At 53.1% G+C, this 26,336-nt stretch overlaps 1 protein-coding gene across 1 annotated transcript; it reads left to right on the forward strand.

Annotated features, from left to right (window-relative positions):
* On the forward strand, positions 1–26,336 carry IGFBP2 (insulin like growth factor binding protein 2). Its single transcript, XM_065880351.1, has 4 exons — positions 1–540; positions 22,522–22,751; positions 23,542–23,682; positions 25,804–26,336. Exons 1-4 carry the CDS (start codon positions 114–116, stop codon positions 25,966–25,968), a joined length of 963 nt encoding a protein of 320 aa, XP_065736423.1. The 5' UTR covers positions 1–113; the 3' UTR covers positions 25,969–26,336.

Genomic DNA, 26,336 nt, shown 5'->3' on the forward strand with positions numbered 1-26,336 from the left:
GACCCGGCTGCGGCGGCGGGGGAGGAGAAAGAAGCGGAGGAGGCGGCTCCCGCGCTCGCTGGGCCGTGCCACCTGCCCGCTCGCTCGCCGCCGTCGCGCTCACCGCCGCCAACATGCTGCCGAGACTGGGCGGCCCCGCGCTGCCGTTGCTGCCGCCGCTGCTGCTGCTGCTGCTGGGCGCGGGCGGCGGGGGCCGCGGGGCGCGCGCCGAGGTGCTGTTCCGCTGCCCGCCCTGCACGTCTGAGAGCCTGGCCGCCTGCAAGCCCCCGCCCGCCGCGCAGCCCGCCGCCGAGGCCGGGCCGGCCGGCGACGCCCGCGTGCCCTGCGAGCTGGTCCGGGAGCCGGGCTGCGGCTGCTGCTCCGTGTGCGCCCGGCTGGAGGGCGAGCGGTGCGGCGTGTACACCCCGCGCTGCGGCCAGGGGCTGCGCTGCTATCCCCACCCAGGCTCCGAGCTGCCCCTGCGGGCGCTGGTCCACGGAGAGGGCACTTGCGAAAAGCACGGGGATGCCGAGTACAGCGCCAGCCCCGAGCAGGTTGCAGGTAACGCTGGTTGGGACAACTAGTTCGGAGAAACTTGGAGGGCAGCGGGGGAGCCTGGCTGGCGGCCCTTCTGGAGGGAAGGAATGTGTGGCGGAACCTCAGAGACCGTTTTAGCGGAGGAAGAGCGGAGTCCTGGACCGGCTCTGGGCGATTGTTGGGAGGGGGGACCCGAAAGTCAGGCCCGGGGTGGGGGGAACTGGAGTTCGAGCGTGCGGAAGATCCCTGGCTACTAATTTGGTGGGGAAAAATGGGGAGAGAGAAGGCATCCCTGTTACCATAGGCTTGCCCGGTGGAATGTACTTCTACTGACTTCTTTTTTTGGAGGGGGGATTTCCTGGGGAGGAGGGTGTCGGTCAGATCGGTGTGAGTAGGAGCTTGAGCTGGTGACCGCCGACCGAAGGTTCCTGGAGAGGTCCTGGTGGAGGACGCCGCCGGGGGCTGAGGCTGGCGGGTACCGGTGACACCAGGGACCTCTAGTGAGAAGGGGGCGCTAGGAGAAGGCAGCGGCGCCTTGAGGTCCCTTCCTTCTGGGATTGTGAGGTGAGAAGAAAGGACTTGTTGGTACTTTGTAGGGTGGGCTGCCTAGGGGGAAAATTAAAAAGGAACGCTGCTATTTCAGAGAGGACGAAGAAGGCTCTTGCTTTTATGTCGGGTGGAACGATAAGAGAGGGACGTTTGGGAGGCGAGGAAGAGACCCCATTCGTTGAGTCACGGTAACTTAAGCCGGGTCGCCGGCTGCGGTCCGGGGCGGGGGCAGCCAGGCCGCTCAGTTTAGCATCTGGGCCCCCGGGCGTCTGGCAGGAGGATGCCTGGGCCGGGGCGCAACTACTCTTACCGGAGCGAGGTGTTGCCCTCCCCCCGCCCCCCATCCTAATTGAGGGAGCTCTTCCTGTCCCATAGAACGGGGGCCCTGAGGTTCTTTGTACGGAGCTCGCATACCCCCAAACAAGTTTTTTGGGGGACACAACCAGGCTGTAAAGATCTCTCACGTGTTGGTTTTTTTTTTTGTTGTTGTTTTGTTGTCGCTTTTGTTTTTTAAATTACAAAAGCCTCCTGCCCCAGTGGTCTGGAGGAAGCTGTAATTATTTTCTTTCCTCTTGGAGACAGCGGTGAAATGTGTCCACTGCCTGCTGCTGTTGATTAAAAAGCAAGTTTCTCAAACTTAGAGGGAAAAAAAAAAAAAGAAGGAAAGAAAGAAAAGAAAAAGTGAGAAATTCGTGCTTGCTTGTCAGCTTCTGCGGTCATTGGCCCCCTCCCGCCCCGGACACCCCTCGCCCCCCCTTCCTTCAGCCTGCTATTGTTTTTTTCCCCTGTTCTCCTTGGGAATACAATTAGGGGTCAGAGTTGAAATCTTTTCTTTGTCGCATTTTGACCTTGAGTGCACAGCAAGTTAGGGCTTCCTCTGAGCGGAACCCCTCAAGTCCCTTTCTTCTCACTCCGGCTTGCTTCCCTCCCTAGCCTGCCTCGAAGTTAACCCTTTCCTCCAGCTTCTCTTAGAAAGTAATAGTAAAAGGGAAAAGACTCAGCAAAGGTCCTTTCACTGTGGGTGCCCATCCCCCCAGTCCCGCATTCCTCCTCCTTCGCCCCCCAGCACCCCGTGGTCCACCGGGGAGGTACTGTGGTTTCTGAGCTGAACTCTGACAAACTAAACATCTCCCTCAGCAGGGTGAACTTTTGTTCAAAAGGCCTCCACGTTCATAGAAGCGTTTGGATTCTGACTGTTTTAACCAAGTGCGTAGCACATGTCCTTCCTAACCTTCCTAGCCTGGCTGTGTCCCTCAAAAAACTTGTTTGGGGGCATTTTGTCATTCTTCATTCCTCTCGCTCTCTGCCTGAAAACCAGCTGTCCTGCCTCCCAGCCCCCAGAGGCAGGTTAGGGTCTTCAGAAGGGAACAGATGCTGGGAATTCTCCCATTCACTCCTCCCTGGAGTCGCCAGGGGAGCTCGGGGACAATGGGGTGAGTTCATGGGAAGAATGTCACTGTGGATTTTCTGCCTGGTTATGGGACTCCTTTCCGCCAGCCAGCCCCAGCTGCCTCCACAGCCTGCTCCCAGCGGCCAGACAGCCGCCTTCCGCATTTTTCTCCTGTGCTCCAGACTGGGAAGAGGGGACACCAAGGTTGGGGGTGGGCGGAAGCTGAGCGGGTGCCCTGGAAAGAAGTGTTAAGAGCGGGGTGTTGGAGGCGTGAAGAGGGCTGAGGGGAAGGGGGCACTGTGAAGAGGAGAGAAGCCTGTGCTTGCTGGGGTGCAGGGAAGAGAGAGAGGGGCGGGTTTTGAGGCTCCTGTGCAGGAGAGGGTCTTGAGCCAGGGCAGGGATCGGGGTGCTGCGTGGGGACTGCGGGGGTCCGAGTTGAGTGGGGTGTGCCGACAAGAGCGTGGCCCCGATGAAACCTTAGCGCTGAACGCTGCCGCCTCCTCTCCGTCTCCCATTTCTCCTCCCCCCTCTGAAGAATGACCCCCCCAGCCCCATCCCAGCCTGCATTCCTCTTTGAGCAGGTTGCTTTTGAGAATTTTAAACATACCCTCTTATTTCGAGGCAGCAAACCCCAGCAGTTCCGGCTTTGCTGTTAGCTCTTTTGTCTTTGTTCCCTGGACTCAGGGGCTGTGTTGCTGGCTTCCTGGGGATGGCTGGGATGCAGGGGGTGGGGGTGGGCACATCAGCGGGTGCGGAGCCTGCATCCCATGGGGGTGATGGGCTGGGACTTGGTGGTTCAAAGAAACCCAGAAGTCAGACGGAGGCACGGATTGTGGGGTGGGGGCTCAGAGTGGGTGGGCCTGGAAGAAAAACAGGAGGGGGATCCTGAGATCTGCGTGAAGTCTGGACCTGAGAAATGCGTGGGTGTGTTTGGTGGTGGCGTGAGCAGAAGTGCCTAGAAATGTTAGGGAAAGGAAAGGAAGCAGGCCTGGGCCAGTCCGGGCCCTTTCAGAATTCAGGGCCTCGGCCGGGCCGGACTGGCTCCCTCAAGCATCTCCCCTGCCTCCTTCCCTTCCGTGTACAATGCCGGGGATTATGCCGAGGGGCGGAGCTGCCCAAGTGGCCGTCTGGCCCGCTGCACTTATAAAGGTGCTATAGAAATGTGCAGTCATTCAAAGTCCCAGGGCCGGCCGGCGGGCGGGCGGGCGGGCCTGGGGAGGCTTTGCATCTGCAGTTGCTGGGGGAGCATAAAGGGGGGCAGAGGCGAGGGCTGATTTACAGTGGTTCAGTGCAGCTTCAAAGAAGGGGGAGAAAAAGCAACGGGACTTCTGGCTCAGAGCGCTGCTTTGCATCTTGTCTTGCATAAATTTGCATACTGAGTTCAAAGTCGTAAAATAGTCTTGGGGAATGAGTGGGACCTACTGTCACTGATTGCTAGCGTCACTACCTTCCCCCACCCCCCACCCTAGACAGAATACCCAGAACTAGCTCTGCTAAGCTGCTCTGCCTCAGTGTGTTGGAAGGGGAGGTGGGGGACTGGAGGGCGGCTGCCTTTGGGGAGACCGGAGATCTGTAGTTCCTTGACTACAGGGATTAGGCAGGGTGTGGCTCTGTGCACTGTGGCCTTGGAAGCAGGGCTGGTCTGGCAGGGTGTGACTCCACAGGTCCCGAACCAACTAGGCAGAGGCGGGCAGTGTTGGAGTCTTTGCCCGCAGTCTCCCTGCTCACCTTCCACTCCCATCCAGAGTGTTCACGGAGATCGTTCCCAATGTGTAGTGATAATGACCCCATCTGTTCCTTTGATGAGATATTTGAGGAAGCTTTGAGAAAAAAAAAAATCCTATTAACAGTGTCAAAAGATCTTACAAAAACAAAACCAGAGGTAAGGAGTGTCTGAATTAGAATAGGTGGTGGAGGAGAGGGGGAAAGAAAAACCCATCTATTGTGGACATGAGGGTCTATCTATGCAGTGGTTCTTGGCCTAATTGGACCCTTGAGTTTCCTGGCAGGCAAAGGGAAAAGGGAGGGTTAGATGGTTCTCATTATTAGCTTACCTTAGCAGTGAGCTTTAAAATAAAACTTTTCAGGCACATCATTCCTTTGGGGGAAAGAATTTCTACAGAAATGCCTGCAAGGTGCCTGAGAGTCGGGATGTGTTCAGTCACCAGCTGTCAGACACTGAGGGTGACTTTGAGAGCATCACTGTTCTCTAGCCCATTTATCAGGTTAGCTTCTCGGTTCTTAGATTAACTGTTCTCTGCTGTAGAAAATGGGACACACAATTGCTAAGTTCTGATATGAGCAGGTTCCAAAAATTCGTGGTTCTAATGAAATGCAGGACAGGAGTACCCAAGGCGGGGAGGGGTGGGCAGGGCAGGGGCTGCTAAAGGGAATGAGGGAGAAGTAGACAATGAACAGGCTGTGCCCATGTTTGGTTTTGTTATTGGTCCTCCTCACATACTACAAAACCGTACCAAAAAAAACAAGGCTTGGTTATCATTATCATTATTTTTTAAAGAGACTACATATCCAGGCACTGCATTTAGTTTTAGTCTCTCTCTTCTCTGTGTTTCCAGCTCCCCTTTTCCTTCTCTGCTTTCTCCATCCTGTCTTCACAACCCACTCTGGACCGTTCTTTCTTTCCCATGCTTCTCCCACTATAATTCTAACACACCTGGCTGGTTGCTAAGCAGGTGGACAGGGCTCGAGAAAGTGACATGGGAAATAGATTGGCCCGGCCTTCCTCAGGGATCCAAGTAGATGGAGACCACGTAGATGATTGGGGATTGGCGTGTTTGAACCAAATCTGACCCTTAAATGAGGAGGGCAGTTGACTGGCAGTGCAGGGGCTGGGCTTCGTGGGCGGAGGTGCCTGCTAGGGCTGCTTCTGCCAAAACCAAGGCACAGGGGAGAGAGGTTATACTTCTAATGCGCCAGGGTGCTGGCGATCTGGTTGGCAGATGTTTGGAGCCCCTCTGCTTCTCCTTGCTGTCTCTGGCCAGCATTTCGCTGAGATGGCAGGCAGCCTCCCGCCTGTCCTCATCCTGGTATGAACTGCTTCTTTGCCTGCTTTGTCTCCTGTCTTACAGCATCCCTGCAAGGGAGGCTATTTACCTCCATTCCTCAGGTGTGGACCCTGGGGCTCAATGGAGGGGCCACCTGAGCAGCTACGTAGTGAGGTGAGAGGCTAACCTGGCCGCCTTTCCTCTGTACCCCTCTGCCTCTGTGACCAAACAAGTGAGTGCGGGCTGTTGGCAGAAAAAACCTTTGACCCCCGTCAGCCAGAAGGTTTGTTCCTGGACACCTGCCACGTGCAGGTGATGCTTGGGCCACCGTTCAGTTATTTGCATTCCCTTGACTCTTTGGAGAGGCCCAAGTCCTAGAACTTGGGGAATTCAGAAATGGAAGTGGCCAGTGCAGTAGTCAGGAGGGGCAGAAGGGTTCCGGGACAGGCCTCTAGAGAGAAGAGCTGGTGGGCAGTGGATGAATGTGGAAGCAGCCTGGCCTTTGCTGGAAGATTGACCTGGGTTCCAATGCAGGCCCGTCTCTTGAGAACCTGAGTGATGACGGGCCAGGGTCTTATCTTTTGGTGAAATGGGGATGATGGTATTTCTCAAATGGGGTACATGTGAGATCAGCTGTGATAATGCAAAATGCCTGGCATGTAGTAGGTTCTCTTAGCTGCCTTAATCTTGACAAGCGACGTCTCCTCTCTGACACTTAGGTGGCCTTTAAAACAAAGGTCGAACTGGCTGTGTCAGGCGGGCCACCTGTCTCTGAAGGTTGTACCAGGCGCTAAGGGGCCTCATCTTGGTGTGAAGTGGCTTTGGTTCAAAAGCCAGTTTCCTACCACGTACTTGCCACTTGAGGCAAGAGATACATTCTCTCTGAGCCTCAGTTTCCTTATCTGTAAATGAGGAATTGATAGCACCAATGGGGTCACATCTGTGTGTGTGTGTGCGTGCGTGTGGTGTGTGTACAGGTAGATAATACATAAAAAGTCTACTTGGGTGTTGGGTGTTTTTTGTTTTTTCTGTAACAAGCCACTTGATTTCCATCTCTCCACTTATAAAATGGAAGCATCCATACCTCTGACCCATTTTCACAGACAGACTGTAGTGGAGCTGTTTGTGGAAAAGGTAATGAAACTATTTTCAATGCAGAATAAACCCAGTTGACAATAAACAGATGGCCTGAGGTCCAGGGCTTGCACGTTTTATGGATAAGTTAGGTGATGCTCTTTAGGGCTCGTGCGCTAGGATCTGGAGCTGACCAAGATTCTTCTGGCAGCTTCACTGTGGTGCCTGAATGGGGGTGGAGGGACTGTAGGGGGCAGAGGGGGCCCCAGAGTTTGACCCTGGGTACTCTTGCTGGCCTTGCTACTGAGAAATGGGACAGGTTGAATTGGACATTAGGGAGGAACACTGGCACCCAGAAGCTGAGTCCTGCCTTCACCTGCCAGCCGACCTCTAGGACCCAGCTCTCCAGTTGCTGGAGTTCAGAGGACTGGGGAATCCCTGAGGCCACATTTCAGGGGTGGGCAGCGCCTTCCTCCACCGATGGCCTCCACAGGACACCTGCTAGGACCCAGGCTTTAGCAGAAGAGGGTCAGAACCAGTGTGTACTAACACGTTTGGTACACGGCGTGTGCCGGGTGAGCTGTGTCGTATTGTCAGTGCAGCCAGTGAAGACCCCATGGTGCCCGTTTCCTGCCCCAGGAAAGTGGGCTTTCGGGTCCATCCTGTCTGGGCCTAGGGTGCCAGAAAGTTGAACATGATCCTGGCAAAGAAACTGGATGTTCTATCCAAAAAAGCGATGTTTTCTCACTACGCCGTCTCCAGCGTTGACCTCACTCCCCAGTGGGGTGGGGCCTGAGGGGTTCTCGACAGGCATGGGGAAGTGTCTTCTGGGCCCTGGGGTTCTTCCTGATGTCTGATTCCACCTGTGGTCCCGGAAAGCCCTCTGAATGGCCCGTCTGGCCACGATGACATGACACTGTCTGTTGTCAAGCGTCTGACGGAGTTGAGGCCCCAGGAAGCAGAGAAGCTGGATGCTTGAGTCTTCGGGGGTCAGCAGATGCTTGTGGTGAAACCAGGGACAATAGGGACAAAGCACAGCGTTTGCCACTGGGCATCTGGGGTGGACGGTAAACTCCGAGGACCTTGGTGGTGGGGGGAGGAGGGGGGAGGAGAGGCAAAGCTCTCCTTACAGAGGGGTTGGTGGGTCCAGAGAAATGTGTTGGCTTTCAGGTTCCAGAGTAACTGCCCCCTCCCTTACCCTCTCCATGACTCCGAATAGAGTGGATGGACTCTAGGAGATTTTTTTTCCTACTGGAAAATGGACCATCTCCCTCTGTCCCTCCCCCTGCTTGGCTTCTGATCCTCGACCCTCCCCTCCCCCTCTGAGGCCACTCCTGTTCCTTAACAAAGCCAAGGAAGATCTGGGCTGGCTCAGCTCCTGGGTGTCAGTCAGGGCGCAGAGGGAGACCTTGCTCAGAAAGCCGGCTCCCCCGGAAAGAAATACAGAGTCGACTGTAGTGAGGAATTGTTTCCTTTCCCCTTTTTTTTTGTAGGGGGGAGGGGGGCATTTGGCAGCCCTTGGGGCCCCTTCTGGCCGCCAGCCCCACATCTCTTCCTGGCTCTTGGGAGGCAGGGCAGGAGTGAAGTTTGGGGAGAGGGGAGCAGGGCCTGGCAAACCTCCAGCTGCCGGCCTGGGGAATTGGCCCACAGGCCCTGGTTAAGTTGGCCCCGAGCAGAGCCTGGGGAGGTTTCTAATTAGTGGACGGGTGTAGGTGTGTCAGCCTGTGTTCATTCAAGGAACTGAGCTCTGCGGGTGAGGAAGCCCTGCGGGGAGGGGCACTGGCCTGGGGAGGCCTTGGTAAGTTGGGGAGGAGGGGGGAGGCTCAGGGGTTCCTTCCTGATAGGGGTTGAGGAGATGGGGACCTTCTAGCTAGAGTGATCTGAGTTGGATTGTAGGGGTGCAGCGAGCAAAGGGTCTGCCTCGAAGGGTAAAGGACAAAATACATAAGCATAATTAAAATTGCTTTTTTTCTAGATATTGTCTACTTCTACCCAAACGCCTGTAGTTTTTTGTTTTGTTTTAAACTATTTTGGCCACACCGAGCGGCATGTGGGATCTTAGTTCCCTGAGCATGGATCTGACCCGCGCCCCCTGCATTGGAAGCATGGAGTCTTCACCATTGGACCGCCAGGGAAGTCTGACTGTAGGTTTTTTGCTTTTTCTAGCTGTTTTAGCCTCAAGATTCTCCCCACTTGACAGGTGAAGAAATCAAGGCCGTATTCAGGTTCAAATGCCAAGGCAAGTGCAGACCAGAATGGACGGACCAGAACGGAGTCTGGGTCTCCAGATTCTCGTTCCAGAGCTCCATTCCATCAGACTCAAACATGCAGAAAAGCAGTGAATTATATATATACTGCTGCTTGGAAAAGCTCCTTTTCCCTGGGAGGTAGTAATTAAGGCATAACTTCTCAAAAATGTTCCTTTATGCAACTCCCCGGGAAGTCTCTTTTAGGTCTATTGTCTCGACTTCTGGATGGAGGTGCCAAGTTGCCTGTGGATGGGGAACTTACTTTCTTTTTTTTTTTTTTTTTTTTTTGGGAACTTACTTTCTAAAGTGCCTGAGGCCAAGATAAAATGAAAATGACAGTTCCCCTGGGCCCTGCCCTTGGCAATTGCCTGATAAGGCTGGGTGGTTTCTATAGAGACACTGGCAGGAGGTGTGTCAGGCAAGATAAAGGGGGGTGGGGGAGGAATGGGTTTACTGGATCCTAAGGGCTTTTGGGGTTGGGTGGGGGCCCGCTGGCTTATGACTGATGGCTTCCTTCCCTGGGAAGATGAGGGAGGGTCCTGTGGAGATGGGAAGAGAGACAAGGTGATGGGGAACAGTAGAAAGGAAGCCCTGGGGTTACAAGGTCTTGGTCAGGAGTTTACCAGGATACCAATGCCCAAATGCCATTCTGGTTGGTTAAGAGCTATGGAGTTAAACCACCTGGGATTTGGTTTTGGCTCTGCTGTTGCTGCTTGATTTTGTGCCACTGGCCTCATACCCTATGGCTTCTTAGCCAAGCATGAGAGGACATAAGAAATTATCAACCTCGTGTGATTGCTTGATGATAAAACAAAGTTCTGTACACAAGCCACTTAGCACAGGGTTAGAAACTCAGAGAATCAGGTGAGTTGTACTGATGGTGATACTTCTCCCCTCTCTTGTCCCTCTGATGTCAACACACAGAACAGAAGAAGGCAAACGCTTGTTTTTTAGCTGTTTGCTGATTGGCCAGGTTTATTAAGAAGGGGCACTTAAGAATCCTGCAAGGAAGTGTGGCTGCTTCCACAGGGTGTGGCTTACCTGGACAGCTGCCCTTTGCTTTGGAAAGTCCAGAATGGAGTCAGTGGTGGAGGGATTTCCAGAGGGCAGTCATGACCTCATTGTGGTTCTGCCATGGCTGACCTTGGACCAAGGTCCATGCATGCCCTTTGAGGGGAGGATTCTTACTTGAGGCCCTGCTAGTTAGCTCTGGTTCCTTTGCTGCCTCTAAACCAAGAGAGCATAACCAAGGAAGACAACTGATGTGCTGCAGGTTTATATCATACAAAATTAGTGAACTTTTAGTGGAAGGAAAAGAAAGCATGGTGACCTATTTAAAGACACTTATTTATATTCAAGACACTTCTTGTGCTGGTTTGAGAGTGTGGCCGGCAATCCTGGACATCTTTGCAGGTTTTCAGTTTCTTTCTGCATCCTTTGGGTTCAATTTGTCAGGCCTGGGATAGCTGGGAGACGTCTGGGGATGGAGAAGAATTGGCAGAAGGAGAGGGTGGAAGGAGAGAGGTGAGTGGGACCCAGTGTTTATGGTCCAAGGGAGCTGGTCTGTGTGGTGACATCAGAGCTGAGTGCAGGGACAGTTGTTTGAATGTGGGTCCTGGTAGAGGGAAGTAGCCTTCCTCTCCAATTCATGCTTCTGTTCGCTCAGTGCCTTTCTTCTCTCCTAACCACTCTTGCTGCTCTGGGGCTTAGATGGTGAGGGAGAGACCAGAAACATGAAAAAAAAGAAGTAATATAACAGGATACTCTAGGCCAGAGCGCGGTGGAATGCTCTTTGGATAGTCAACTTTCCTAATGTTTAAACACTGATTGAGCACAGGTACAAGCTATGAGACTGACTCTATACAGATGCAGTTATCATACCACCTGTAGCGCATGCTTCTTTTTTTAATTTTTATTTTATATTGGAGTATAGTCGATTAACAATGTTGTGTTAGTTTCAGGTGTACAGCAAAGTGATTCAGTTACACATATACATGTATCTATTCTTTTCCAAATTCTTTTCCCATGTAGGTTATTACAGTATTGAGCAGAGTTCCCTGTGCTATACATATACAGTAGGTCCTTGCTGGTTATGTATTTTATTTTTTGGCTGTGCCATGCAGCATGTGGGAGCTTAGTTCCCCGACCAGGGATCTAACCCGCGCCCCCTGAATTGAAAACATGGAGTCTTAACCACTGGACCGCTAGGGAAATCTGGTTATCTATTTTTTTTTTTTTATACAGATAGCCTTTTCAAAAATTAATTAATTAATTAAATTTTGGCTGTGTTGGGTCTTCGTTGCTGCGAGCGGACTTTCTCTAGTTGCGGCGAGTGGGGGCTACTCTTCGTTGCGGTGCGCGGACTTCTCATTACGGTGACTTCTCTTGTTGCGGAGCACGGGCTCTAGGCACGCGAGCTTCAGTAGTTGTGGCATGTGGGTTCAGTAGTTGTGGCTCGCGGGCTCTAGAGCACAGGCTCAGTAGTTGTGGCGCACGGGCTTAGTTGCTCCGTGGCATGTGGGATCTTCCCCGACCAGGGATTGAACCTGTGTCCCCTGCATAGGCAGGTGGATTCTTAACCACTGAGTCACCGGGGAAGTCCTGGTTATCTATTTTAAATAGATCAGTGTGTACATGTCAGTCCCAAACTCCCAAGCTATCCCTCTCCCACAGCACGTGCTGTTTGATCCTGGAGGGGAGCAAGAAAAGCATTTGAAAAAGTTGGATGTTATCTAAGAAGAAACTAAGTCAGTAGAGATGTATATACATTTCATGTAAGTAAACGGGTGCTGTTTTAGCCTTTTGACCAAGGCTCTTGGGAAGATCTTGATGTGAAATCATGGGACCCCTCTCTGGTGGATAAAGTTACAGAAGGAAAAGAATCTCCAGTCTTGGAAGACGAAAGCGCAATCTCTTTCTTCCAAAAAGGCAAATTGAGCACACAAAATGTCTCCCTTCCTGCCCTCCTTTCATGATGTGTACTTTGTTTTACACTCTATGGAAGCTAAGTACAAGTTTGTGTCTTCAAGAAGCTCCCTCCTTTGGAGGAGGAAGGAAAAGCATGGACCCATGGCTTTGTGCCAGTGCACTCAGGCTACAGGGCTGTGAAGGAAGCTGAGTCCAATGACAAGAGTGCTTGGCCCAGGGATGCCCGTCATCCACTCAATCAAGTGGCCTTTGGACACTTGGAGGCCATATTGTCCATCCTCCTTCCTCCCGAACGATACCAGAGGAAGATGTGTAATTTTTTTCCACCTGCAATTTGTTACTCATTTTAGTTCTTCCTCTGAAACTCGGGTGGCTTATAACGTGGATCTCTCCCATTTCGGTTTAAGGCTGCCACCTCCCTGCTCCTTAGGAAGCCAGAACAGCTGTTTCCCTTCCTTTGGGCATGAGTGGCCCTTGAGTATTGATTCCTGCATCTTCTCCTCCTTGACCCTGTGACCCGCTTCCACTCTCTTCGAGTCTTTCCTCTGACTCATTTCCCAGTTCTTCATGCTTCACAGACCTGGCCGGCAGCCCGTGGTCAGTCTCCGACTGGCAGGCAGGTGGCTCTTGTGACACTGGCCTCTGAGAGTGGCACTGTAGTTGGCCATGTCACTGTGATTTGGTCCTCCTCCAGCCAGTGGGGTTCAAGGGGCACCCGTATTTACTGATACCCCTGCTTGACAAGGAGGGTGAGAGGTGGATGGAGTGAGTTTCTTTTAAAAGAAAACTTTAAAAATGCAGAGAAATACTAAGAATGACATAATAATGCCAATCTACCGCCCACATCTGGGAACGCTGATATTTCATCGTCATATTTACTTCAAGTCTTTCTTTTAAGCTTCCGCTGATGACCCTCCCCACCAGCCACCTGTTCCCTGTCCCTCCTCCCCAGAAACAACCACTAGCATTATTTAGTGTTTCTCTTTCTTAGCTAAACAGGTTTGCTAATGAATGACCAATATTTCAGAGTCATTCTCTGAGATAATGGAAAATGTACATAAAAGGTTTCATTCTGCAACTTTTTCCCCCGTCCACTTTAGGTTTTGAGATCTACCCATGTTGATAGACACAGGTCAGAGCTATACCTTTTTTTTTTTTTTTTTTGCGGTACTTTGGCCTGTCACTGTTGCGGCCCCTCCTGTTGCGGAGCACAGGCTCCGGATGCGCAGGCTCAGCGGCCATGGCTCACGGGCCCAGCCGCTCCGTGGCACGTGGGATCTTCCTGGACCGGGGCACGAACCCGTGTCCCCTGCATCGGCAGGCGGACTCTCAACCACTGCGCCACCAGGGAAGCCCTGTATTGAATGTTTTTGTGCACATGTCAGAGAGAAGTAGAATTACTGGGTCAGGCACACACTTCCCATAAGCCTTTGGTCCACGTTTGCACCAAAGCACACTCTCCGCTCACTTGGGCCTTCAGCAGGTAGGTCCCCTTGCCAGGTTCTCAGATGGCTTTAGCTGAACCAGACGAGAAACGCTGGGGACTCACAGGAAGGAGGGAAAAGCTGGTAGTACTGTTGACCATCTTGATATCACTTTCTCTGGCTCTTCAAGGACAGACTGGCTCGCAGAACCCCAGAGGACCGTGGCTGAATTTGAGCATGTTTTTGTTTTCTCAAACTGTCTGCCTCAGCCCTGACCCTCCCCAGGTCTTGGCGATTCCAGGAATGACCCTGGTGTTTTATGAAGCACTCCTTTGGAGAGCGCAGAGGTAGGGAGGCCCTGCGCTTTCTGGTCACTCGAGGGGGAGCCCGCGATGAGAGATGCTCTAGAAAACCACCATGATGCTTGGCCGAGGAGGGCCCCTGTATGTGCATCTAAGCATATACATGTTGTGTCTGTTTCTGAACCCGCACGTCAGTGGGTGCAAGGAGCTTAGGAGGCTTCGTCTTTGCAAAGTGTACACGTGAAGCCGTATCTCTTGAATAGAAGCCTTTTCTCTCATCACCAAGAAATTCTTCAGGAAACCGAGGCAGGAATCACAGAGGAATGGGGCCCTGAGCTGGAAGGTGGTTGTTAAAAGTACAGAGTCCTTGACCCCTCCTGCCCGCCCCGCCCCAAGGCTTGCTGTCTCCGAAGCTCTGGGGCTGGAGTGTAGGACTTTATTTTTCATAGGCTCTTCAGATGATTTCTGATGAACAGCTACAATTGGGAACTGTTTGCCTGGTCTAACTCTCTGAATTTACAGCTGAGCACACCGGGGCCTGCACATCTGAAACACCCAGCCTGGCATCATTCAGAATCCCAGGCCTGGCGGTAACGTCAGGATCAGAACGTTGGGCCTCTGGCTTTCCGGCCAGTGATGCCCTTCTTGCCACACTAGAACCGGATGGCCAAAGCTTCGAGCTCCAGAGCCTGTGTTCCAAAGGCAATCCAAAAAGGGCTCAGAGTGGCGTGGCAGGTAGTTGGCCCTGTCTGCCCTCCTGTCGTCCACCGTCGCCGTTATCTCCAGTAGCGGTTCCTTCCCTGTATGAGGATGGGGCTGGGTGCCTACTGGCCATCCCACTCCACAGACTTCACCCAGCTCTGCAGCCCTTAGCTAGGTGATGGGCTCGTGGTAGTTGTCGGTGCAGGGAGATGGTCTCAAGGTGAGAAAGGCCAGTTCCCGCCCTTGTGTGATGTGATCACCTGTGGGACCTATGGGTCTAGAACATCAGAGGAGGCTGCTTGTTTGCAGCCATTTCCTTACGTACGGGTGGGCGGCGGGTGTCATCAGAGAGGAGACCTTTTGTTCAGAAACCATACTGAGGAGGCGCTGGCCCGTTGCCGAAGGGAGTTTTCCCAGAACGAGGTGGCATCTGAGAGATGTCAGGTTTGCTTAGCTGGCTCCGTAGCAGGGAGCAGGGGCTCAGAGAATGGGAAGGGAGTTTGGAGTGAAGCTGGGTGTCAGCAGGGCGTAGATGGCCCGCGCAGGAACGCCGTTAGCTGGGCTGGAATGCCACCACGTGAGACATCCACGCACGCACCGCTCAGGATTCCAGTGTAAGAGGCCGCCGCTGCCGGCCCGCCTGTGACAGGCTAAAAACAGGTGGAGGAAGGCACATGGTGTCTCTCACCCAGAGAGACTAAGGACTTCAGGTTTAACCTTAGCTGAAAATTAACCAATAGGCCCCCTTCCTACCCCACCCGTTTCTAACTTCTGCCCCTGACGACGTCCTCCCACTCCCCCACCTCCCAGCAAGGCCTGAGTCACCCACCCTGGCTTCTGGGTGGGTTGTGCTGTTGACCAAAGTGGCCATGTGCTAGGTGAAGTTAAGTGAGCAGTCAGCCATACAAAGGGACTGGCTTCAGAGCCTCTCCAACAAAATCTGCTTCCCCTGTGTGTTGGTGCGTTTACCTGTGAACCCTGTCTCACCTATCTATGCATGCACGGCGGTTAGGAGACTCTACCTATCTTTCCTCCCTCTCTCCTCCTTCCCTCTCCCCCTTCTTTCTTGCCTTCCTTCCTCCCATCTTTCCTTTGCCTAAATTCTGTAGGCAAAGTTAAAGTAATTTTGGCAAATCCACCCTTGCCCGAGGACTTCATCAGATGGCAGAGAGCTTTGTTGTTTAGCAACATATGGAATTTATACAATCAACAGAATCAAGCTTTAGAAGAAAGATGTAGAAAGATGTAGATGCAGAACTCTTTTATAACTCGTTTCTCCCCCCATGCGTTGGCCGTTCTGCAGACCAGGTGTCACCCACCCTTCCCCTCTACCAAACAGATGTACCTTTCATTTACTCTTTCAAGAGCTAGATCATCTGCACATTTCTTCCAAAGCCTGATTCTGCCCACATTGGGGGTTTGAGCGGTGCTGATGCTGTAGCCTATTTAAGTAGCAGCCTTCACTTCAGCTGGGTGATGATTCTCATTTTTCAGACATAAGACATTAGAGCTCAGAAAGGTTAAAGGGTCTGGCCAAAATCACGGGTGGATTGTCAGTGGCAAAGCCAGGATTGGAATTCAAGGCTCTTGACTCCTGGGCTTCTTTGCCCATTCGAGTTTGTGAATGAATTGTCCACTGCCATGGATATTAGTGGAGAAGTCGTCCTGGAGGGAGGAGGAAGATGGTAGTTAGTATTTATTCTTTTGCCCAACATATGTCAAGGTTAAGTGCATTTTGGGAGAAATCAACAAAGAAGGAGCCATGTGAGTTCTGTGCCCAGCCAGGGTGGAACCAGGAAAGCAGCCAGCATTCCCCTGGCCTGTTACTTGGAATCCATTCTCAAAGGGCCTGGAATGCTATTACCTGTTGAAGGAGGTGAGTTCACTGTGGAGGGAGTGATGGATTTAGATCATCTCTGTGTTGCCCTCAGCTCTTAGGTTTCCAAATAATCATGAGATAGACTGAGGAGAAGGTTGGAAAATGGCTAGGCTTTCTTCAGAATAAAGAAAAGAAAAGAAGAAAGAAAGGAGATGTATTAACCTCTTATGAAGATGTGTGATGCTTTTGGGAAGAGGTCTCCTTTTCTCACCAGGCCTGCATGAGGACAGATGCCTCACACCGTAAGCAGGAAGGGGTAGGGGGTTGCTGTTAGATTCTTAAGGCTTGTTTTCCTCAGAGTGCTCTAAGGTCTCCGGTAGATCAGGAGTTGCCAACTGTCAAATGGAGCAGAGGTTGGAGCATCGCAATAGGAGAAAGTGAAGTTTCATGAGAGAAAGGATCTTCACCCGTTGAGTAAGGTTGTCAGTGCTACAGTCAAGCCACATGGCACTGCGGGGGAAAGGACTGTGCCAGAATTAAGTTTTAAAGCCAGAGTGTCAGTGCACAGAAGTAGGCATCTCTTTGCTCCTGGACTGTCCCCCTCCAGCTGCCCTGCTTGGCTAGCTTAGTAAGGCCGGGCCACAGGGTGGTGCGGGGACCTCAGGCCAGTCGTGGAGCACCTCTGATGACAGCAGAGAGGTCGTGCGTGCTCCTCTTGGACCCCGGTGCCGGTCCTTCTGGGCCTTGGGTTTGCTGTCTGTAAAATAGGACACCTCGTCCGTGTCCTCTGGGTCCATCTGTCTCGCATTCAGCTCTCCTCCAGGGGTGTTAAGGTGGGAAGGTGTGGCAGTGCCCCTACGGCAGGACGGGCCTTCTCCCCGCCCTTCAAGCCTCCCACAAGGGAGACTCTACTCTCCCTCTATCATCTCCCCCACTTGTCTTTGGAAAAGCTTGACCTTCTGTACATAATTGGGAAACTCCCTTCTTCAGCGTTGACCCATTTCCTGGGTCACTAGGCAGAGAACAGCTACTGCTTACTAATCCTTACAGGGACATCTCTTCAGGAATCTTGGAGGTCCCTGTCAGTCATCTCTAAGCCCGCAGGCTTTTCTAGTTATGTGATTTGGGCTGCTAAGAACCATCTCTTAGAGTGACCTTTGCACTGTAGCCCATGGAGCTGCATACATAAGTGGTTGCTTAATAAATATTATTCTGAACCGAACTCTCCTAGGCAGAAAAAAAAATGCAACTTGGTATTTTTGTTCTGAGGGCAAATTCCATCTCTAGCTGGAGTTCTCCATGTGGAATGTTTTCCTGCGGACTGCGCTGTCACACCTATTAGGGAACATATGGGCAGAGCTTGGTAACGTGTGATAATGTCCTTGTCCAGCAGAGTGTGAGGGTGCGGTGCCGTGTGGGTGCTTCCCTGAGTGTGGGACGCAGAGGAAGCAGCTGAGGGCGAGCCCCTTGTGCCAGCACCGCGTATGCATGCAGCAGCCCTCGGAATCCTCTCTGCCACCCATTGGAGGTGGATCCTGTTTGTGCGTGTTTTACGGATGAGCAGTGAAGGCACAGAGAGCTTAAGTAACTTGTCCAGGGCTGCACAGCTCAGTGGTGAAGCTAGGATTCAGCCAGGCAATCAGACTTTGGAGGCTGAATGCCTGAACCTCGTTGGCTGGGGATAGGATCAGTCAAGGAGTCAAGGCTCTTCTCAGCCTACAGTCCTTTCTGATCTCCACCCAGTCAACAATTGCATTTCCCTGTCCTGGGCTTCCACTTCAAGATGTGGGGTGTCAGCACCTGCGTCAGCAGACCAGGCCCATGGATTTCCTCATCTTATTGGCACTTTCGTTGGCAATGATGAGATCGATAAAGGAATGGAATGAAACATACCCTTGAACCCAGGTGGCTTCCGTGAGGGTGGACGAACTGACCTTCCGCTCAGAGCCGTCAGGGACATCTCAGGATGGGAAGCCACCTCTGTCCTTCTGGGATAGGACTGCCCACTTGAGCCCTGTCTTCTGGGACCTGGAGTGGGGCTGCAGTTATGACTTTTGGGGGCACCAGACATGTTTGCCTTTGTGGGCAAACACGGAAGAATCAGAAAATCGTATTTTATAACTGCAAACGTATCAGTGTTATATGAAGACGTTTGCTTTGACCTAAAAGTTGATTTTTTTCTTCTGATTTTAAAAGAAATGAAAACATTTCCTAGGGCCCTGGGCACTGTGCCCTCTGTGCCTGCCTGGAGCCTGCCGTCCTGAACGCGCATTAATCTGTGTGCCCCTCTCTTCCATCCAGTGTTTCCAGAGCTTGCAGAGGGCCTGGTTCTGAGCGTTAACTGTGGGCTGACCTCTAGGGCTCAGCCAAAGGATGCTTCTTTGGCCCCTGTCAGTGGTACGAGTGCCCGGGAGGGTTAGGGAAGAGGGGTCAGCAGGCTAAGAGTCCTCTGGGGTCCCCACCACCACCACCAAGAAGGAAGGCTCATAGGCCGGAAGTGTTCCTCGTGATGGAACAGTGGTGGAGGGGTCTTGGCCGAGGGAGGGGATACAGTAAAGCTCAGATCTGCTTTATGTGAGGCTGGGAGTCTTCAGCACTGGGCCGGGAACTTCAGGCCTCTGGATCAATCCTAACTGCGAACAGTGGTTCTCAACTGGAGACCATTTGGCAACGTTCAGAGACGTGTTCGCTCGTTGCAACTCGGGGAGGGTGCCGCTGGCATCTGGTGGGTAGAGGCCCAGGATGGTGCTGGACGTCTTACACAGGACAGCTCCTAACAAAGAATCTTCTGGTCCCAAAGACAGTAGTGCTGGGGTTGGGAGACCCTGATCCCGAGAATGTTCCAGGCATTGGGTTCTGGTGAGTGGAGCCTTCCCAGACGTCCCTGAAGAGGACTAAATGTGGGCCATCCTGCTGTGTTTCAACCTGAGAACGCGGAATTGCAGCCACAGTGGAGACGGGCTGTCTTAATTTAAGCCCCGGGGCAGGCGGGCAAACCTGCCCCCAAAAGAGAGGAACCCGGTGAACTTCTGAGAGTCACAGGCTTCGTGACAGCAGAGCGGATGGTTCCAGAAATGGTGGGAAATTCCCAGAGCCCTTGTCTAATTACTTTGTGAGCAGAACTCAGGGCGTCGGGTGCAGAAGTGGTGTTGAGGTCTCCATAGATGCTGTCTGTCACTGTGGGCAGGAAGCAGGCTGGGCAGGGCACGATGAGGATGGGTTTGTTGTGCCCAGGGTGAACTCGGGTACGAGGGGCTGGGCGAGGGCAGCCCAGAGGTCCCCATTGTTTACCCCCTTTGATCCTGCATGGTTCCCAGTGCAGCTGGGGAAGCAGGACTTTTCTAGGCGTCTTGCTCTCTTCCTCCTGTGTTCCCCGGGCCAGCACCTGCAGGGATGAAGACAGGGAGCCTGAAATTGTGTCACCAGGTCCAGGTGCAGAGAAGCAGAGAAGCCTGTAGAAATGGAAATGGCAGAACTGATGGTGAGGATGGAGATGAGTCCCCCCCACGCCCCCCATTTGTGCCAACATCTGCCTTATGCTTCAGGTTAATGTTAAGCAGAATGGAGGGTTACCTGAATCAGCCCATCCTGTTTATTTGCCAGGTCTGTCTCGGACTCTCGCAAGCCTCTCCTTCAGCCTTCTGCCCTCTACCTCTGGTATCTGAACAGGGACGGTGGGATCATCTTCGTGGTTGGCCTCAGCTGCCTGACCAGTCCCAGGGGAAAGCTGCAGCTGGTCCCCATTCAGGGGAACCGGGCCGGTAGCTGAGCCAGGGAACCAGGACTGCTTCTCTTGGGGCCTCTGGGTTTCTGCTGTTTCAGCTTCAGGGACAGAAAGGGGAGGGCAGGGCGGGTGAGGGAAGTTTGGGGCGGGTGAATGTAGAACGTCGTAGATCAGGACTCCCACCCAACTCGGTGGTAGATGCTTCAAATCAGCCTTCCCCTGCAGGTGGTGCTGGGGCTTCTGGAACAGGATCTAATCTGCGCTTGGTTTATTTATGATAAAATCTGGGCTACCCGGAGCCCCTGGAGAAATAGCCATTCTAGAGAAAAATTTTCCGGGTTTCAAAGGGCTTACTCATTTAAATATTTCCATTATTTTTCTAAAGTTTAGCAATTTTGGATAGATATCTTTCTTAATACTGAATACTTGTCATGTTTACCCCTTTCCTTTTTGGATGCCCCAAAGTCGTATTATCAACACTAGTCTTGTTTCAGGCCATACAACGTGGAAGTTTTCAGGGGTCATCAATGGCCGTGGAGTTGTTTGCTGTGCACCAAATGTCCCCGGAGTTCTTATGTTTGGTTTTTTTACTGCTCTCTTTCCTCTCTGCCATTTGATACTTCTCGCCACTGACCACGTGCCTTCCTTTTTCTCCTTTTAATTTTGTTGATTTTATTCTGTGGTGGCCTTGGAAACCAGACATGCAGAAACCGGGCTTATCTGACCAGTGCTACTGCGAACCGACAAGGTTCTTCATGCACTGACTTCCTTGACTTGTGAGGAAAGCATCATGGCTTTACAGTGCATGGATGTGGTGACTGCTGTTCTGATGCTCAGAAGCTCATCTTCCTCTGCTTCCTGCTTCTTGATTGGGTTCCACACGGCAGGGGTAGCAGATCACTGAGGCAGCTGTCGTCATCATCATCATCGTTAAAGTAATCACCACCGGCAGGACATAGAGTTTCTGCGTTCCACGCTGTATCTTAACGGCTTTACCTATAACATACTCTCAGCAGTTCTGTAAAGTAGGAACTATTATTATCCAGTAGTTTACGGTTAAGAAAAACAGAGGCACAGTGCGGATATATATGCAGGAGAAATACAGCTGGTATAAAAAGTGGCAGAGCTGGAATTCAATTCGAGCCCGCCCTCCTATCCAGCACTTGCCAGCCTGGAGATTATGTGCCTGGTTCTAAAGGATGCTCCAGCTAGTGAGAACCGACCAGGCATCAGGCCTAGTGCAAAGGGAAGGGATGGGAGTAAACCTCTATTGAACTCCTCCGTTTCCAGGGACCCTGTTGGTGCCCGGTCCCCCAGAGTCTGCTGGAGCATGCTCCGAGGATGCAGGCGCTGGCTCCCCAAGGCACGGAAGAGGGTCCCACACCTTAGCTGGTGAGGGAGTGAACGCCGAAACTCACAATCCAGAGGGGGTGTCATGGCCCCCCTTTTACAGGTAAGGGCCAGCTCTTTCCACCGTATAGCATGCCCAGGACGGCGACCCCCTGAGCCCACCACAGTGTGCCTGAATTCTGAAAGGACTGCCAAGTACTAGGCGCCTCGCCTGAAACCCTTGTGTAGAAATACTGTAAAAGCCATTCGGGTATGTTATCCAGGCTGTAAGTTTTCGGAGGTGCATTAGAGGGGAAGAGAAAATGTGCAAGATTTGTTTGGAAACTCCCACTGCCAGCTCCCTGAGCCCTGCAGGGGGCCGCTCCAGGCAGTGTGGTCTGAGACCCTGTTGGCCCTGCCGTGTCTGCGGGGGGCTGTTTGCAGCCCGGCCCACCTAGAGCTTGCCAGAAATTGTCTCCCTGGTTAGGAGCCTTCCATACCATTGACTCTGTCCCCTGGCTGGACGTGCCTAAGCCTGCATGAGACCGTGGGAGGGGAGGAGTGCTCGCAGGGCCCTCCACCTGAGCTGTGTACACCGTAGGGGCCGTTCCCTATTGCCGGCTGGCTGGAGGGTTAAGAAAGTCCAAAGACTCAGTGGATGGTCCTTGGACAGACGTCTGGATGAGGCCACGCGCCCTGCGATAAGATGAAACTACCGCGTGGTCATCGTTCCTGTTCTGGGGGCTCTCGATGTAATGGGGGGTGGGGCAGCATGCACAGACAGGAGACGAATCAGGGTCCCGGGATAGTGCTGTAGCAGCCATAGGAGTGGAGCGTCAGGGCAACAAGAGGAGGAAGCAGACGGGCAGATGAAGAGTGATGGCGGAGGGGGCTGGACGCTGTGTTCTTCTGGCGGCAACGCGGCTCTCCACCTCACTTCCCCGCCAGACACAGCACGGCCCAGTGATCTCTGTGGCATGAGTTTTAAAAGCTCATCCGATCCATGCGTTTTCCGACCAGACATCATGAAGACTTTAAACAGGGGGAGTTAGTGGTGGGTGAATCTCAGAGGTCTTTCAAGGAAGAGTGGTGGACATTACCCGTTCCCCGGTGAGAGCCTTGCCTACATGGTCATCCTTGGCTTGTGCCCCTCTGCTCCCCCATGCGCATCCTCCCCCTTGACCTCCTGGGGTGGAGGCAGAGCAGAGTAGGCGACCCAGGCATTTTTCTGGAGTCAGAGAGCCTGCGTTCAGATCCTGGATTGCGATCTTGCTCAAGAAATTGACCTCCGTGAGCCTCGGCTTCTCTGTCTAGAAGTTGGGGGACGTTACTAGTTGTGCTCGTCATTGCTGTGAAACCGAAATTGATCATCCACATAAGTCACTTAGCACCACTGCTTAGATGTTAGTCATCGCCTTCCTTGTCATTATCAGGGGTCCAGATAGTCCCTGGAGGGCCCACCTCTCTGGAAACTGGACCTGCAGCTCTTCCTCCCTCCCTCTCTCTGCAGACAATGGCGAGGACCACTCTGAGGGAGGCCTGGTCGAGAACCACGTGGACGGGAACATGAACTTGTTGGGAGGTGGAGGTGGTGCTGGCCGGAAGCCCCTCAAGTCGGGCATGAAGGAGCTGGCCGTGTTCCGGGAGAAGGTCACGGAACAGCACCGGCAGATGGGCAAGGGTGGCAAACATCACCTCGGCCTGGAGGAGCCCAAGAAGCTGCGGCCGCCACCTGCCAGGGTCAGAACGGGTCGGGTCTGGTTGGAGGGGTGGGAGGACATGTAAAGGGAGTGTCCCAGCAAGCGGGGATGTGGGCCCCCCGATGAGATCCATGTCCTGTGTGCCTGCGGGCAAAGCACTTTCCTTTCTGATTCTGCCACTGACTTATTCAGTGACCTTCAGGTTGATCAGTTTCTCTTTGTTTGGCGGGGGGGGTGGGGGGGGGTGGGGGGGTGGGGGGGGTGGGGGGGTGGGGGGGGTGGAGCTCAGTATCTTTGGCGGTGAAATGGGCTCTGCGTACGGGTTCTTGAAGTCCTTTCTAAAATCTCCACGTTTCTGCTTGGCTTTGGGACACAGGCAAAGCAATGGATGCTAGAGATATAGATGGATCCACTCGAGCTTGCCCACTCTTGTTGCAGCTGCCCTCACTCAGCTACCCCACTTCTTCGTTCCAGCTCAGCTTTGCTGTCTAGGCCCTGGTTGGGTTGATGGAAGGGAATGGAGGTTGGGCCACTGGGTGGGTGTAGAGATACTCTAGAGGCAGCCACTTGAATTCAGTATTTGCAAGTAGCTCCCATTTTGACCCCTGAAAGCCGTTGACACAGATGGAGGAGAGGAGGGAATACTTATATGCGGGTGACTTTCTTTAGGGGTGCGGTGGAGCATAATCTTATGGTAGGTAGATTGCTGGGCTGGGTGTCAGAAGCTACTGGTGCCGCCAGCTAGCTGTGTGGCCTTGGGAAAGTCCCTTCAGAAGAATCACGGGCCTGTTCCCACTCTAAGCATCCTCTCTGCGTGCCTGTGCCCACAGACCCCCTGCCAGCAGGAACTGGACCAGGTGCTGGAGCGGATCTCCACCATGCGCCTACCCGACGAGCGGGGGCCCCTGGAGCACCTCTACTCCTTGCACATCCCCAACTGTGACAAGCATGGCCTGTACAACCTCAAACAGGTGAGCGAGGATCTCCTTGGCCCCGGACCCTGGGTGTGTCTTGTTCTTGCCCCATCACCTGTAAGCCTCTGAGCGGGAGACCTAGTCTTCTGTGAGGAGGCGGGTGGGGATGCCAGCCAAGAGGGGAGGGGATGCCAGCTGCCAGGCCAGGGAAGGCGGGGGCGGGGCTTCTCTTCTTGGCTTCAGGCTTGTCAGAGCCTGACTCCACGTACCCAGCTTACCTGCCAGCATCGCTTGGTGTCCAGGATAGGAGGGAGCCTCTTGGAGGACAAATAGCGCCTCACACCAGCGCTTCTTGATTTTATTGAGTGTTAGAATCACCTGCAGGTGATTCTGGGGCCTTGTCCCCAGAGACTGTCATTCAGACGGTCGAGCGGGATCTGAGAGTTTGCGTTTCTAACCAGCTCTCAGAGGACGCAGATGATCCGTGGACGGCATTTCCAGAATCACTGATTGAAACCATTGTTGACCAAGTAGACTCTGGTTTTCAAGTATCTCAGGGAGTGGAGAATCAGGGGTGGAGAAACGCCACTTGAAATATTTCTAGAAACGGTTAACAGAACAGTGTTATCAGTACATTAGAGAAAATGTAGAAAGTGGAAGTAAAACACCCACGAGCCCTTTTTCCTCCCCTTTCCATTCTGTTCATATGCCTTCTAATGAACTATGTATGTATGCATGTTTCCCCTTATCATTATGAATATTGTTTACCTAACCACATAGAGTTTGTAGTGATGATTGTTAGTGGCTGTTTAACATGGTCAGTTGTCCTTTCACCTAGTGCACTGCTCACTTCCTCCAGCTCATCCCTGGTATAGGGAGAAAGAGTCTGTGTGCATTTCATGTAAGGCAGAGAGAAGGATTGAGGTGGTGTGGACTCCACCGGCCATTCTGTTCTCCAGCAGACGGTCTGAGCCCAGCTGCGCACTGGGCTTCTCTAGGGAGCTTTAAAGAATACGGATGCCTGGGCCTCACCCCCAGAGATCCAGATTTTGTGAGCCTGGGGTGCTTTCTGGGCACCAGATTTTTCAAAGGCTCCCCTGGTGGTCCTAGTGGGAAGTCAGAACTGACTTTTAAAGGGTGGGTGTGCAGAGCCAGGAGATGGGGTACAGGGCTCTGCTGATCCCCCGGGGTCGGGGTGGGGGTCTCACTTCCCCATCTCCTTCACAGCCCAGGCATCTTGCCCTTTGAAATAGCAGTCTAGCGTTAAAAGCTATTGGTTCGTACAGCTGCCCTCTAAATGTAAGCCAGCTACTTCGTTTGGAGTTCAAAAGAAGAAATAGTGATCTTCTTTTCTACTGAAGCTTATGGGTAAACGGGGATTTGCAAGAGGAATTGGCTCATGGGTAAGATCAGGGATCTTGGGAGGGGAATGCCTGGGTTGGCATCTCAGCTGTGGCTCTTACTAGCTCTGTGACATTGGGCAAGTTACTGAACCCATCTGGGCTTCCTTCCGATCGTCCTTAAAATGGTAAAGTAATGGTACCTACTCCACAAGGTGGTTGAGAGGATTAAATGAGTGTATGTTAGGGGCTTCCCTGGTGGCGCAGTGGTTGAGAGTTCGCCTGCCGATGCAGGGGACACGGGTTTGTGCCCCGGGCCGGGAAGATCCCGCATGCCGTGGAGCGGCTGGGCCCGTGAGCCATGGCCGCTGAGCCTGCGCGTCCGGAGCCTGTGCTCCGCAACGGGAGAGGCCACGACAGTGAGAGGCCCGCGTACCTCAAAAAAAAAAAAAGAGCGTATGTTAGATATGAACTGTAAATGAGCAGTGTGTATGACTGCTTACGCCACGCCCAGCACATAATAGGACCCGAGCTAACGCTGACTTTTATGTGCGTTTTCCGCCTCACCCTACGAGTGAACTCCAGTACACTGGGTCCCTGGCTGGATGGGACCTCCCCGTGGATGGGGGCTGAGTCTTTCCATCGAGAGGCATCCCCAGCAGCCTTGCTGATAGCCAGAGCACGTCCCTGGGCCAGCAGCACCAGCGTGAGTCACGTTGGAACTTATTAGCCGTGCAGAATTGCAGGCACACCCAGACCTCATGAATGGAGCCTGCATTTTGGTGGGACCTCCATTTTATCGGGGTGTCCTCTATGTCCTCCTCTTCTCTCTCCTCAGTGCAAGATGTCTCTGAACGGGCAGCGTGGGGAGTGCTGGTGTGTGAACCCCAACACCGGGAAGCTGATCCAGGGGGCCCCAACCATCCGGGGGGACCCCGAGTGTCATCTCTTCTACAACGAGCAGCAGGGGGCTCGCGGGCTACACACCCAGCGGATGCAGTAAACCTACAGCCAGCCGCCGGTGCCTGGCACCGCCCCCCACCCCTCTCCAAAGCTGGCAGAGCAAGGAGAGCGCTTGCGTGGTGGGTGGAGGGAGGATTTTCCAGGAGTTCTGACACGTGTATTTATATTTGGAAAGAGACCAGCACCGAGCTCAGCACACCCCCCCCGCCCCCCCCAACCCCCCCACTCCCCGCCTTCCCCCTCCCCAGCTGGAGATGCCTGCACCCTCCCTCCTCGAGTCCCTGCTGGGCAGGAAGCGGGTGGTTGCAGTGCGGAGCTGGGGTAAAGGTTTGGGAGAGGGAAAAAAGAAATTTTTATTTTTGAACCCCTGTGTCTCTTTTGCTTAAGATTAAAGGAAGGAAAAATAAA

The sequence above is a fragment of the Phocoena phocoena genome, chromosome 7, assembly GCF_963924675.1.
Source record: "Phocoena phocoena chromosome 7, mPhoPho1.1, whole genome shotgun sequence".
Lineage (NCBI taxonomy): Eukaryota > Metazoa > Chordata > Mammalia > Artiodactyla > Phocoenidae > Phocoena > Phocoena phocoena.